Source organism: Tachypleus tridentatus, chromosome 1, assembly GCF_004210375.1.
Source record: "Tachypleus tridentatus isolate NWPU-2018 chromosome 1, ASM421037v1, whole genome shotgun sequence".
Taxonomy (NCBI): domain Eukaryota; kingdom Metazoa; phylum Arthropoda; class Merostomata; order Xiphosura; family Limulidae; genus Tachypleus; species Tachypleus tridentatus.
In genome coordinates, this window is record NC_134825.1 from 42620309 (window position 1) to 42636544 (window position 16236).

General features: G+C 33.2%; 1 protein-coding gene across 2 annotated transcripts in view; it reads right to left on the reverse strand.

The window, feature by feature from the left end:
- Positions 1-12486, reverse strand: part of LOC143247061 (neuromedin-U receptor 2-like) — a 67041-nt gene extending 54555 nt beyond the window's left edge. Inside the window, exons 1-2 of one of the 2 annotated variants that reach the window (XM_076494448.1) lie at positions 12185-12486; positions 10555-11048 (exon numbers count right to left, since the gene is read on the reverse strand). In XM_076494448.1, the coding sequence (XP_076350563.1) occupies positions 10555-10867 (313 nt within the window). In that variant the 5' untranslated portion in view covers positions 10868-11048; positions 12185-12486. Of the gene's footprint in view, positions 1-10554; positions 11895-12184 lie in introns of those variants that run through there. The other variant, XM_076494438.1, reaches the window with a different exon arrangement.
- Positions 12487-16236: the final 3750 nt, after the last annotated feature.

Genomic DNA, 16236 nt, shown 5'->3' on the forward strand with positions numbered 1-16236 from the left:
CAATCCCACTATTCGTTGGTAAAAGGATAGCCAAAGAGTTGGCAGTGGGTGATGTGACAAGCTACCTTCTCTTTAGTATTACGCTGCTAAACTAGGTACGGATAACACAGATAGCCCTCGTGTAGCTTTGCGCTAAATTCAAAACAAAGAAACAAGCCAGACCGGTAGTGGAGAGTCAAGTGAATTTGTCTGCTATATAATATACAGCGCTTAACCTCAATATTTGCTGCTACAACTTCATTCATTTTCGATGCTCTATAACAAGCATATTGCTCGAAACAAAATAATTACAGGTTACAGATGGTATTTAAATTTGATTTAAGAAATTGCTAAAACAAATGACGACAGTTGGTTTTTACACTTCTTGATTCCATGACTAGTGTAACTTTGCGTGATTATCCAAAACAAACTCAAGATATTCTTGTCTCATCGTCGTGGAACAACAGTAATCTCAAAAGATAAACGAGTCTATATTAAGTTAATTACATTACAATAAAGTATGGTCCCCATCCACATAATAAAGCAAACTAACAGATTACTAATACTTTATCCAAAACAAACAAGTTTCATAACAACATAAATTTTCCATGCAGCTTAATTATCCCATTCAAATCTCAGTGGCAAGTTTAGGGGGTTGACCCCCTTTTTATATTGTTTTAAAAATTATGTTAGATTTTTGAAAATGTGTTATATAATGATTACTTAATAATTGATTACATAAATATTTAAAATTCGCGAGCTGGCTAATTAATATCTATAAAGCAAGGCGTGTGAATAACCAACTGACAGCTCAAAATGTCTCCCACATAGTTCTCTGAGTCTTTGCAAAGTATTAACGCATAAAACCTTTTCTTTCTATGGAATGTTTCAAACAAAAGGTAAGATTTTAGTGAGCTCGAACTTTCATATTTTATCGTTTGCTTGTCTGTTTTGAAGTTAAGCATCAAGTAACACAATGAGCAATCTATATTATGCCCACCACAGGTATCGAAACCCAATTTCTAGTGTTTTTAAGGGCAAGTTAAATTTGATAAATTATAATGAAATTATATTGTTCTGATACAGTATACAGTGATTTACAATTTTTGATTATGCCAAAACATATACATAAAACCTAAAGAGATGATTTCATTTCACATCCTTCAAGTGCGATATTTGATAAGGCTTAGCAACCTACGTACAGCAAACGAGTTCACAGTTCGTAACTAAAAGATATAATTATTTTCTATAAGTATTTTTTTACTGTTCTATGAACGACTTTATCCTCTTTTCTATAACTAAAATTTAAGAGCTTATTTTAAACAGTAATAATGTATATACATACGTAACATATTAACACTGAAACGTGACTGTATTTTACAAATTAATACTAATCCACTAAAACAGATTTTGTAAAGGCTGCTTTGATACTCTTGGATACCGTAAGATGAGTGCACATGCGCTCTTTCATAACATAATCTTAGTTACACACAACTTAAAAGTGAAGGTTGTAAAATTAATAGATATATATATAAATATATAATGTTATAAAATTTGAAATTTTCAAACTAAAGAGTTATGCTATGGTGCTGTAATATTTATTCATTCTAGAACGAAAAATAAACATAGTTTATATTAATTTATTATAGTTGTTACGAAGTTAGTTAAATTTACCGAACCCGTACAGAAGCTCGACATAAAAATAACATAAAATAAAAAGTGCTTTCTTTAAGGCGTTTTGCAATTATATGGAAGTTTTAGAGATTTGACATACGAAATTTGAAAAATTTTTGAAGCATAAAAATATTTTAATCTTAAAATGAAAATAATCACAATGTTTAAATATGTTTAATTTGTTTATGTATTTTAAATAAATAATTCATTGTTGCTTTAGTTATAAATTCAGATGGAATAGTTAAGCTTTATATACATTATGTTCACAAAATTTAAGCAATGCATCATTTATACATGTTCGTAAATTTTTCTTAGACACCCTCCAGTAAAGTCTTAGTTTCGCCACTGATACCATATATTTATAGTAGTTAAAAATATACATCAGTGTATTGAAAAGACCTACAGGACCCTTAGAAACGTTTGACCAGCCGTAAAACGTAATTTGATGCTGGAAATGTTTCTATTGTTTCAAGCAGCTTAACCATTCTATCAATGACGTGATATGTTTATGTATCTAATCAGAGAGAGTGTCGTTTGAAAGCAAAAGGGTTTACGAGTTTATTTTGAATTAAAACACGAAGTTACACAATGGGCTATCTCTACTCTATCCACTCAAGGGCATGAAAACCCGATTTCTAGAGATGTGAGTTCGCAGACATGCCGCTGTGCCACTTAATGAATTACCAAACTAAGCACTATCAGCCTTTAGAGTATTAACTTTAATTATGAGATTAATAATACTTCACCTTTAACATTTTCTCTGTCAATGAGAGTCTCGTTTTTATGCGTGTTTTTCAAGCTCACACAAAAAAACCACTAACATTCTCTTCATTTTGATCGTGTTGCAACCTTACAAAATTGTCTTTTAGATTTGAAGCTTTGTATTTTCCAGTTTAATTTTTATTTTTAGTTAAATTTATATTTTTATTGTTACACATTTAAATGTTATATTTTTATGTTATGTAATATTTTTAATAGAACATTAGGTTAATATTTCTTGTACCACTTGTCAAGTATCCGATGTTTTGGCTGTATATAGGTATTAAACAAAATGGAAAATATGGTACAAAATTATCCGTCTTCGCTGGAATAACTGTAAGTCTTCAGAGTTACGACGCTAAAATAAGGAGTTCGATTTCTCTCGGTTGACACAGCAGATAATCCGATGTGGCTTTGCTATAAGAAAACACATACACGCAGAGAAATATCTAATTTTGAAGCCAGGCCAAAAGTTAAATAAAACCAGATGTAACTTCGGAAAATACAAGTAATGAAAATTAAAGGCTGTGCCTAAATATATAACATTAATTTATAGAGGATATTTATACATCTAGTGTGCACAGAAATTGGGCGTGGTCTATTGGGTAGCGTTCTGGAACACAGATCTGAGGGGCAATGTTCGTATCACGTTCACTGTGCATTTCGGAGTTGTGCGTACGTTATGCGAAAGACAGTCAAATCCATATCGTCTAGCTGTCTTACTTTTGTTCTTTCAATTCAAAATCAGAGTTGTCTAGCGTACATAATTTTTGCGAAATATTGCACGTTTATCCGAAAATAAACAGAATGAAACTGATCCACCCAGATACAAAATAAAGTAGTGGATTCTTTCTGTCTCGCATAAAAATAATAGAATTTTATCCACCTATAGGAAAGCCTCCATAGAATACTGACTGAACTAAAATTATACTTATATTGTGTATTATATTAATGTAGAAACTAGCTGTTTTGCGTGGGTAACAAAAGGTGATTTTCCTTTTATATTATTTAAAAATGTTTAACTATGTTTACCCTAAGTAACGAAAAATTTGAATGAATCTTCCATTGGTTAGCATGATAATAAACGTAAAGATTGTGTCTCTCTATCTCCATAACTATTGTTGTTGAAACGTGTGCCAAGACTGATTTTTCTCCTTTGATTGAGCTCGTACCATACATATGAAACTAGTCGTGACGAACTAATGTTTTATAAACAACGTCAAAATCATTGTAGTAATATGCTTATAACAGTAATTTTCTGTTTACCATCAGGTATTTGCGGAATCGTACATATTAAAGCTTGTTTGTTTGTGTTGAATTTTGAGCAAAGCAACATGAGGACTATCTGCGCTAGACGTTCCTAATTTAAGTGTAAGACTCGCTGGAAGGTAGCTAATCATCACCTCCCATCACCAACTCTTGGGCTACTCTTTTACCATTGAATAGTGGGATTGACCGTCAGTTTATAACGCCTTCAAGATTGAAAGAGCGGGCATGTTTAGTGTAAAGGGGATTCGAACCCGTGACATTCAGATTGTGTGTATTAAAGCATTTCATATAAAACTAGCTGATTGCTTCCTACAAAGCTGCTCCATAAGAATAGCATTATTTAACTAAACTCACTGTTTCACTTAATATTTCAAATTAACTGAGTCAGTTAGCATTTGTTGGAGAACATGATTTAGTAGACATTTTTTGCGGTTAGACAAGAAAGTACAAATAGTAAAATTGAACAACAAAAGTACGGATTTTGGAACTTCACTGTGTCGCCATGTACAGTCATGCTCTATTTGGCGACCGTGTTTTTGACAATAGCGTTGTAGTGCAGTTTCCATTGCAAAATAATGTATCGTAAGGTTGTTATATTAAAAGCATACCATTTCTCCCAGCATGTTTCAACACAATCCTTCTATTGTATGAGAACGACTATTTTACTTCCATTTCTATAGTCTGATCACACTGAAATCAGTAGGCGACTTGACAGGTGTTATAGTTTTAAGTATGTAAGTGGACCAGGAATCTTCTGCGTAGGTGTCTGTGACTTGTCGATGATAAATTTGAACAATAAACGGACAGCACGCAATCCACTTGTTTTGAAATAATATATATTCAAAACAAGTCAAACGTAAGTGCAAACATTCTTTACACTATAGAAAATCACAGTTTTATCTAAAACTCTAAACAAGTCTATAGTCTTTTAAAAGATTCAGGGAAGCTGTTTCAAGTACCCTTAAATCCAGTTGACAAGATGAATTATTTTTCTATACTTTTATCACAATAGTATCAGTAAATAATTCACTTACGTTATTTCGTGAGTTACTCAGCGTTATCTTGAACTCTAAGTACTTGTCTCCTTTTTCTTAAAGTCCACTCATGCGGGCTCAATTACTTTAGAACACCCTTTGATTAGACAAATTATTTCTCTTATCTCTGTTAAACTGTGAAACACAGTATATAAATCCCTTATTAAAGTTAACCACACAGACGCCGGATAACTTCATGTTTTCTATCTTTTCTCTGATTGAGCTGCTTTATCACCTATATCTATACTTTGCTCAACTGAGACATCGAGCTTTCTACAATCTAGAAACGTTATGATGTAGCAATACTCACATAACAAAAAAGCGATGTTTTTTTAGAAAAGATGACGTTGACAGAACTACAGTAATTAAAAGACACACACCTCATACGCATCTTATAGAGTTACGTTGCCAAACTTGTCAAAACTGTTGCCTTTAAAATAATTGCTTTTAACAATCTTGCTATGAAAAATTAATATTCATTATATATTAAATCGCCAAATAAAATAAATAATAACTTGTAAGCTAACCAGTCTTGTATATCCACAATAAGCCCTCTTGGTTTTTTATACTGTATGCTGTTCTCAGTTAATACACTAAGTCTCTTTATGTAGTCCGCACCAACATTTGGAGTTTTCTAACATGGCTTCACCTTCAAAGATATTTTATCTTCGTCTTGATCTCGTGTTTCCCAAGGTCTGTTTTTCCTAGTCTATTGTCACAGTATATCTTGCACCTCTTTCTTCTTGTTGTTAGTCAGTCTTTCACTTATGTTCACATCCTTGTATGTCTCATCTCTACCCAGTGGTCTTAGGCATAGTAGGTCTTTATCTTCTATAACTAAATCACTATCTTCAGATTATGTATCTATGACAGCTACACCTGCCATGTCCATCTGTACCTCAGTAGCTGCATTCTTAAAGTCTTTTTGCCTCTTGAAGAACCACTTCGACATATTGGCATGGTAGACCTTGGTTGCCCCATCCATTTTCATATTATAGTGCATTCTACTGACTGCTTCCTAAGCTGCAAAAGGTCCTTTCCAATGCTGGGTAAATTTGTTGATGGGTGTTAGTAGCAGAACTAAGATTTTCAACTGGACCTTGATATGTCGATCTTTGACCATCTTCTTATGTAAGTACTTCTTATTGCCATTGATTTGTTTAGCTTCAGCAGTAGAACTACTTTGACGGGTCCAGTTTAATACTCCTCTGTTTTGTAAGTCTCTTTCTTCTTAATTCTCTTGTGCTCGATCTTCTCTCCGGTACTGTCCCAAAGTTTCTGCAAAGAAGAGTCTTTCTTCTTAACTTTATTTTATTCCGATAAACTTACATTTGGGATTTAATTCTTTGGTACTAGTAAGGACGGGATGACTCGCTTTATCTTTTTTCCTTGAGCTCTAATAATGACTGCAGATGCTACATCAGTCTTCTTTCTCTCTATGCCATCAGTTAGCAAACACGAGTGCGCTTTGCTTGTGATCTGGTTAACAGATGAGAGAATAGATTTCACTGTTGTACTACTGCTTCTAGTGTTTCGTAGAACCTTTACTTTTTGTTCCAATATAACCTTCACTTATTGGTATATCGCGATGTGTTGGAACCTTTCAATATTTGAAACACACTCCAATCATTACTGGCACTGTTGATCCATCTGGTAATTTCAGCTGAGCATTTGTCACACATTACTTAATCATGGGAATGGCACTGCCTTCTTGTGATGAATCTGATGTGTTTTCTTGATTTGGTTTCTTCTGGCAGTAACATCCTTGGTGAAACTTTCTTGTTTTTTACCAGTACTATCTTTGTAAACAACTCCAACTGATAATGTTGAGATTTCTGTTGTTTTTTTGTCGGTAAAAGACTTGCACACCTTTGCAATGTGCCCCATTTTATAACAAATATAGCATCTCTTCTCCCATTAGGTTGTTAACCGCTTTACATCAATGGTAGACTCTTGCTCTTAGCCAACCACCACTGGTTTCGATTTTAACTGGATATGCTTGAAATTCCCATTATACTTCCTCTATGGGCCTCCATATACTGTTCTGCGAACTTGATCATCTCCTTCACTTATCTTGGTGTTATCTTCTTTAAGAACAGTGACATATCAATCGAGCACGTTATCATGAACTGTTAACGTATTAGTTGATTTACCAGTCCCGTGAAACTGTTATCACACTTGCTCATGTTAGTCCATCTAGGGAAGTACTACCATAAACGTGCCACAAACTGAAAACAGTTTCTTCAGAGACAGGTTTGACTAATCTAAATTTCTGACTAAAACCTTCTTCAGAAGTTCATAGCATTTCAACAAAGTAACTTTGAACTTGTCATAACTCATGACATTTTTTGATGTTATGCCTGCATATATATGTAGGTCTTCTCTGTGAGAAGTGACTGCTTAGTAGTCTTTGTCTCAGTTTTTACTTTGGGCAAATCTTTCGTATCTCTCTAAGAAATAATCCAATCCTCTTTTTGTTCATTAGATGTGGGTAGCTTGGGTTGCCTATAATTGACCCAAATGTCGTTCTTGAAGACTTCTTCTTTCTGTTTGGTGCTTTTAGTGACCTCAGTTTGTGTTGTTGTTATTTCTCTTCTCTCTCTAGGTTTTGTTGTTGTTCAAGAAGCTCTTGTAGTTCACTATATTTTAACCCAAGACACTCACCTCTGTCAATGCACTTATCAAAATCTGTTAACATGGTTATATAGCATGACTGTAATCTCTACAAAGTTTTTGCCAACACTACCGTTCTGCGTATATAGACCAACTTCGTTCTGCTATCGTTCAAATCTTCTTCTTCCACTGTTTACCACTGTATAATCTTGGTTGGCTCGTCAAATATGACTGGGCTCGGATTCTTTCACGGTAGATGTCTGTAACTTGTTTTGAAAATATTATTTTAAAACAAGGAGATTGTTTCTTGTACGTTTATTGTTTGAATTTATCGCGAACAAGTCAAGACACCTACTGTAAAATAATCCCAACCCACACATATTTAAAACCCTGACAATTAGTACTGAACAGCATAAATACTCTAGTCCATCTCTAGCTGCTTGATTTATGAAATGGTTCAATGTGATATAGTATTGTAAGCTTTATATTGGTGAACTTATACCTGTTTGGTCTCATTTCTAAATGAGATACTTTTTTTATTATGTTGTGTTCTATTGGCAAGGCACATGAACAGCATTTATAACATACCTTTGTTTTCGTGGATTCTCATTTGTCACAACACAACGCATTTCACTTACCATGGCTGAAGAATTCTTTCTGAGCGGTTCTGGAAACCCTAACTGATCCATATTTCTTTGCTTCCAGTATTATTGAATGCATGAGATATTCCATCTTGGAAATTATAAATCATCGATCAAAACACATATCTATAATTTGAGCGTAAAAACTATTTTGCATCAGAAAAATTTGTAACATACACTTCTCCAAAGTGATTAGTTTTCCGTAACATCACACCACATAAGTAAAGAAAGATGTATCAGATATAATGCATTCCACTGCGATTTTAAATTGGTTGTGTTCACAGCGACGCGTTTACTGTAAATTAAAAATAATCATAATACAACAGCACAAGCAAAAGTACCCGTCTCCAATGACAGGAAAAAATTATGTTAATCTCTCAATTTAAATAATTTTATTGACTTTAAAAGGGTTAATTATGTTACATCTTAGTTTCACTCAGAGTCAAAACTCTGAGCTACTTATACTGACCACTACAAAAAGTAATTGTTGAGTATTTCAGACAGTTAACAATAAAATACTGTAAATCTACATTTGTATTCTTTACGTTACATCACATTATGAAATGTAAACGATAGTGTTATTTATTCCTAAGAATTAAATGTAGAATATCCAGCTTGCAAAACAAAATTGCCATCAACATTACTCATGTCTGTTCTCCCGTCATTTCAAAAGTGAATGTTGAGCTTTGTCTGCGTGCACAGCTTTTCAAATAGGAGACAGACGAATGTGTGAACAAACACCACTGTTCACAATATATACATGTTTTGGAGTTCGAACGTATAAATTATAAAAGCACGTTAGTCCTCACTAAGTTCAGTTAGATACAACTGTAGTTCTGCCACCATTACGGTCTTTATAATGGATTAACTGCTTAAGTCGATATTGTAAGCACGCTTAATAATAAACCAATTTTTTACGAAAGACCTTAATGTCAGGAAGATTTTGAAGAAGAGAGTTATCATCTTCCCAAAGCGCTTAGTTATCAGGTTTTCATAATCCTGTTTGATTTCTAGTATATTCAAAGATCTCCATGTCTGAGCCTCAAACTTCGACCTAAAAAGCAATAGCTTTATGTAATGACGAACTTTTAAAAACCGTTATCTAAGTCACAAGATGTTTAACATTAAAATAATCACGCAATAGATATATATAGAACTTATAACAGTTATAAAGAAACAAAGCTGGGTATTTATCACATCTTTTATCTTTGTTAAAGCACGTAGTGCTTTTAGACGTTCTTATGTTCAGATAAAGATAATAGTCTTACACATCACGCCTGTCACTGAACCAGTTACAAATGACAACAGTTGTATTCTGAAGCGTTCAGCTACACTGGCCCTGTATTGATCAGATGTTTCAACTCCATTATTGGTAAGATCTTTATTGAGAGTTTTGTCACCTGTAATATGTATCTCTAAGTTATTCTTAAAAGTAGGTCAATCCTCTTCCCAAGCTGCCATTTTTTTATATTTCTTGTTGTATTTGTTTGTTTGTAGTTAAGCTACATAATTAGCTATCTGTATTCTGCCTTTCACGGGTATCGAAATCCGGTTTCTAGCGTTATAAGTACACAGACATGCTGCTGTGTCACTGAGAGTTGGAGATATCTCTTATTGTAAGAGTAAACGAAACAACAATACATATTTTGAAGATATTTTTTTACAAAGCATGAAAATGCAGACTCCTCTGTCAAAAATATTACTCCAAACATGTCAAATATGTCAAAAGCTTTATTTAGTATAGTGGTATAACATATTTACAAAGACTAAGAAATAGGGACTACCAAGAAAGTGTGATGAATTATTACACGGTAATAAAAAAAAACAACATAGTAAATTTACGTGGAATAACTGGAGGTTAATATCCATTCATTAAGCAAATACAGATGAAACTGATGTATTTTTCTAAGATTATAAATACCAATTAAATGTTTACCAGAGGTAGGTGGAAGCTATAGTCATGAGATAGCCTTACATATCTCTTACATCTTTGAACAACTTGGTCTATAGGAAAAACCATTAAGAAATGTTGATTATACAAATGAAAAGTTATATAATATAATGCTGTTTAGTTCGAAAGATAATTTTATACTTGAAATGAACGACCTTATAAAACCGAAATGTAGTTTTTATTTAACTGGAGATTCAACGTTTTGCTTTAAAGGTACTCAGCTTGCGTTTAAAGCTTTTATACTGTCAGTTACGGTTTGTGATATTAGTATAATGCTCCTGTAGAAGCTGTAAAGCGAACCGTTGACAATAAAATTAAAGAAAAACTACATTTTGGTTTTATATGGTCGTTCATATCAAGTATCAAAATGTCTTATACACACCAGTCGTCCTACAAACATTAAATAGTGAGTATATCTAATGATGGTTTTAAAACTAATTTATTTAATATAAACAAAAGTTTCTGATTTAACATTTCTCATTATAGAATTCATGATGCTCAGTATTTTTCTTTTAATTGATTTAATAATAAATGCTTTATTTGTGATCTATTAAAAGTTGGTAACATACACTAAACATTCGTTTCTATTGTTGTTTTCAAAATAATACCTCGTGTGGGAAAAACTTAAACTTACCGAAAATTAAGGTCAACATATCTGCCACTGCTAAGTTGAACAGGTAACAGTTAGTTGCCGTTTGCATGTACTGATTTCGTGCAATCACCAGGCATGTGCACAAATTTCCTATTATTCCTGTTAAGAATATCACCCAGTAGACACTCGTTAGTGGAATCAACCAATTTAGAGGTAAGCGTTTTGGTCCAAGTCTTTGAATGATAAAAGTTTCCACGTCAGTGGTTACCAATGGCTCCAAGGTCGTTAGACTGGCCGTGTAGTTGCCGATGATATGGAAAACACTAGTGTTCAGTGTTTCAGTGTCTGCAGTCATGTTTGCTTATTTCCACATTAAAAATCAACGTTATATTGTAATTTATGCTGAAAAGCTACCTGAACGATAGTTTGATATTATAAAGACATGGTTTGGTTCCTATATCACAAGAACGTCATACTGACGCAATCAGAATTATGTGTCCTGTCCCTCTAAGAAACTGTCTCTATAAGGAGTATTTCTGGAAAATTAAACAGGTGTTAAGTCACTGTAAAACACATAAGATTACTGTGTTATGATAACAAAAGGAAAAAATAGTAGTAACGTGAAAGTTTTACCTTATATTAAAACATCGTAAGACACAACGTAGTGCGTGTATCAATGTGTACTTAAAGACAATAAAATACCGGACACACTGAACGTATCATAGTGTGACTCTTAAATAACTATGAAACGCCAGATCTACGAAAGGTAATATGTCACTTTATGTTAACAGCCAAATGAAATAGAAAACGTCAGATATAATATGACGAAGGTGTCACTTTATGCTAAACAATAATAAAATACCTTAATTTGAAGGCAAGCAACCACAAAACTACAAACCTGATACAATGAATGTGTCACCTATGTTTGAAAACCATATACCATAAAACATCAGGTCTGTTATTTTAAACTTAACAGTCTCAAACACCAGACAGCAGGTGATGAATGTGTCAGTTATGTTAAACGGTCTATAAACACCACGCCTTGTGTAACATATGTGTCACTTAGTTTAAACTTAACACTCTCAAACACCAGACAGCAGGTAACTAATGCGTCAATTACGTTAAACAATCTTTAAAACATCACACCTGGTATAACATATGTGTCACTTACTTTAAACTTAACATTCTCAAATACCAGACAGCAGGTGATGAATGCATCAATTATGTTAAACGATCTATAAACACCACACCTGGTATAACATATGTGTCACTTACTTTAAACTTAACATTCTCAAATACCAGACAGCAGGTGATGAATGCGTTAGTTATGTTAAACAAACGTAAAATATTACACCTAATATAATGACTTTGCTTTAAAATAGAAGATGTAATTTAAAACTATCGCGTTACATTAAACAAACTATGAACTGTATGAAGTGGTCTGTTGAACCTGTCAAACTTTCTTAAACTAGTGCAAAGTTAAAAAGCCAGCAGCCTAGGAACTAACTGGATCATATCTTATCATATTTTAAACGGTAATTAGAAACAATGACCAGAATATTTTATCTTTTTTGGAACAGATACAAACTGTTATGATTTTAAGATGTTACTAACTGGAGTTCTATTCGCACGTTGATTGGCAAGTAGATATGAACTAATAACTAAAACCTACGAATCTGCTTGATATGCCTTTTCCTTTTTGACCACACACACGATGTTATGTGTCACGCAAAATAGCCAGAATCGGAAAAAAACTGGAAGAAGTCGCTTTCGTATCCTGTGTCGGAGAAGCGTTTGGTACTTCCCACAGGTCAGTTTATTCCTAAGCGAATTTAATGCCAAGTAGAAATTGTAATATACTTTCAAGTTAACTCATTGGCTATTCTTTCCTGGACAGGGTTTCTTTTCTTCATCCTATAAAAGTCAAAACAATCGTATTCAATTAACTATTCTGTTGTTTGCTGTATGAGCAAACGACGTCTCGTACTACTTGGTTTAGACGGTATACACTCGCTCAGCTTTTACTGTAGTTTCCCCTATCGGCAATCTGCTTAAACTGCATGTGGCATCATTTCGAACGAAAAAAACCTGTTTGTATATAAAGAGGTAGTTAACATTAGGCTACAGAAATACTCCGAGGAAACCATTTCTTGTAATAACTATTTACTTTATTTTCTATTAACTGTATTCTTAATATTGTAGCGACCGTTGCCCTAACGACACCACGTCTTTTGTTGCTTTAAATATTTCTGTAGTTACGTTAAAATATTAAAGTATCTGTGTAACAAATATTAATAAATTCGAATTTAGATATTTTTGTAATTTAAAACATATAAAATATTTACATTAAACATTTTGTTCTACATTGCATAATACGATGTGATCGAACCTATTGCAAAATGTTTGTAATGTATTTTGTTGTGTGTGCATAAAATCACAATATAAGTTAGAATTTATTTGAATTTAGAAATGACGAATCACTATCAATTTCCGTTTTATTACAACGTAAAATAATTATATATATATATATATATGAATTGAATGATTCACAGTTTAACTGTTACTAAAAAGATGTTCCAGCAATTTAAGAGATTTACTTTAAATAGGAGCGTCGGGAATTGTGACGTTGAGATTACGTCTTTTGCGTCTCGTTACTAAAACCAAAAATATGCACTTCGATTTTTGGGACCGTGAATACGTTATGAATACCAATCAAATCCCAAACATCGGTCTGACAAGCGTATATCACGTGTTGATGTTGGGTGGCGCAACGAGCCATTGAGTAGTTTTAGCCGAAATCCAATTAAAAAACACTGAATTTTCTAAAGTTATGATCAGGCGGTATGGCTCATAAAATATTCCTGTAACAATATTAAACATATATTCTTTACATTCACTATTTTCATCACAGCTGAACCACAAAAATGAGCATATTATTATTTTTTTAAATCAAAAATAAACTAGTGAAAAAAGACAAAAACGTGATGGTGTTTTTGAAGCTGAGATGTTTCCCTTCACACTGAATAAAGGTAATTGACATTCACATCATACTACATTAGCACACTTGGTATGGTTACATTTTTACTCCTAGTTCACGTTTAATATGAGAAGAAGGAAATATAGAGTACTTCAAAGTAAAGAAAATCAACTTAGATACACGTGCACTCATACATATAGAAAACGAAATAAATAAGTAATAGATACGTACATCTGATGTCTTGAATTAAAAGTGGCATACTTATTCAAACAACCAACTAAAGAGTTTCACATCTTAACAAAGATGTTTTAATGTAGTTTGAAAATTGAAGCTAGCATTAAAAAGTAAAATAAATAATTTTGTGATTTTCTTTTATTTAACTTTGCTGTTTAAATGTAAAACGTAAAATAAAGTATCGTATATGAAAATACGTTCCATGTTTGAATTAAATACAGTACATAAGAAAACATCTACCTGAAAAATATTCGTGTACACTGATTGAGAGAGAACATTTTTTGAAAAAAAAAAAAACCTTCATGAACGTTAACAATGTGACAAGCTCCGTGAAAACTCTCCACATACACTTGCACATATATATGTAAATCAATATATCTTATGCTATGTATACCATTAATTGTTCATAGGCGAGACCAGCGCTATAAAAGATTAATAGGCTTAATATAAATCAGAAACGTTTTGTTCTCTTTCAAAATTTGTAGAGCGTACTGGAAGGATTTACACAGTTTGTTAAATGTTTAGAAAAATCGACAGCGCACTGTTACAAATAATCTTCACTTTAACATTACTGATGTCTAATGTTGTTCTATTACTGGACAAAACAGTTACTGTTATCAAACCTATTCTTCTGTAACCTGTAATAAATATTTTACCTTTCACTGTGTTTTTACTTTTAATATATTACCACAATGTGCCCAAAAAGAAATTATAAGGTTCACCTCATTTTAAATAATACGAGCGGATGTTTATGTGCTCAGATGAGAACGTTTACTCCAAGTTAAATGACATAAGTAACTTTATGTAGACACCGTGGTTTATTCTCCTGAATATGATGGAATTGTTTCCACCAAAACTTGTAGATTTGTAATGTTTTTTCACTTACATTTTTAAAGTTTACAAATAAATAATTGTGCAAATACAACACGTTGGTGTCTCGTTTTATTAATTTTATTTAAAATATTTTGGGCAAGAACTGTCTGTATTACGTATTGACGTATTCTTTGATATAAGCAGATGTTTGTATACCTCGTCGTTTGTTTAAATTTAAATAATATAAACAGATTTTTTTGTGACTCAGCGAACAGTAATGGAACTGAGTGTCTCACGATTGGGCCTGGCATGGCCAAGCGCGTAAAGCGTGCGACTCGTAATCCGAGGGTCGCGGGTTCGCGCCCACGTCGCGCTAAACATGCTCGCCCTCCCAGCCGTGGGGGTGTATAATGTGACATCCAATCCCACTATTCGTTGGTAAAAGAGTAGCCCAAGAGTTGACGGTGGGTGGTGATGACTAGCTGCCCTCCCTCTAGTCTTACACTGCTAAATTAGGGACGGCTAGCACAAATAGCCCTCGAGTAGCTTTGTGCGAAATTCCAAACTAAACTATTAATTAGTCTCAATTACCAATAGAAAGATATGTTTAACAGTTCACCCAATGAGTACAATTGCATATTCTCCTATTATTATATTTGACCATCCTTTCATTAATCTAGTAAATATCAGAGGTAAATACCAAATTGTTTCCTGGCATTATTTATATGACCGAATAGTCTGGCCGAACAAATTCATATTAATAATTACGTGACATTATGGCACTAGTTACATACCTCAGACTACGAGAAGAAGTACAAAATAATCCTAACCCTAATACATATCTGTTAGGTACATTTTCCCTCTTAAATTACTTATCGTTAGGTTGATAATCTGAAATGTCATAGTCAACATGTTTCAGTCGGTTATTTTTAATATAGGAAGTTGAAGGGTAAAGACTCACCCACAAACCTTGCATGTCTGAAAAAGATCTAATTTTCAGTATCACTGTAACGTGTAAGTAGATAATGATTCATTTAATATAATAATCATATCGTAACTCATTTATCGTTCATAAAAGTATATGACGAACTTATTTAAGAAAAGGATCACACTATAGTAAAACTATACACTGGATTTTCGCAACATTGAATCAAGTTGGCTACAGTTAAAACTTTGTTAAGTTGGATGCTGCAACCGAATCGTTTGGATTTTAGTGTTTAAAAATTCTCTTTCCCATTTATACAATCGTCACTTTTAAATAACCGTCTTTATCTTAGCTTACAGAGCATGATTGTCAGATATACACTGATACATACTATGTAACCTTCTGAATTTTGGGTTTTTTAAAATAATTTCTTCTTATAAAATGCATGAGTAGTAAATTTATAAAAAAAATATTTTCAAGAAATACGTTAAAAACGTAAATACAGAAGGGATTGTTTGTTTGTTTTTAATTATTGCGCAAAACTACGCGAGGGCTATCTGCGCTATCCGTCCCTAATTTTGCAGTGTAAGACTAGAGGGAAGGCAGCTAGTCATCACCACCCACCGCCAACTCTTGGGCTACTCTTTTACTAACGAATAGTGGGATTGAACGTCATATTATAACGACCCCACGGCTGAAAAGCGAGCATGTTTGGTGCGACAGGGATTCGAACCCGTGATCGTCAGATTACGAGTCTTAACCCACCTAGCCATGT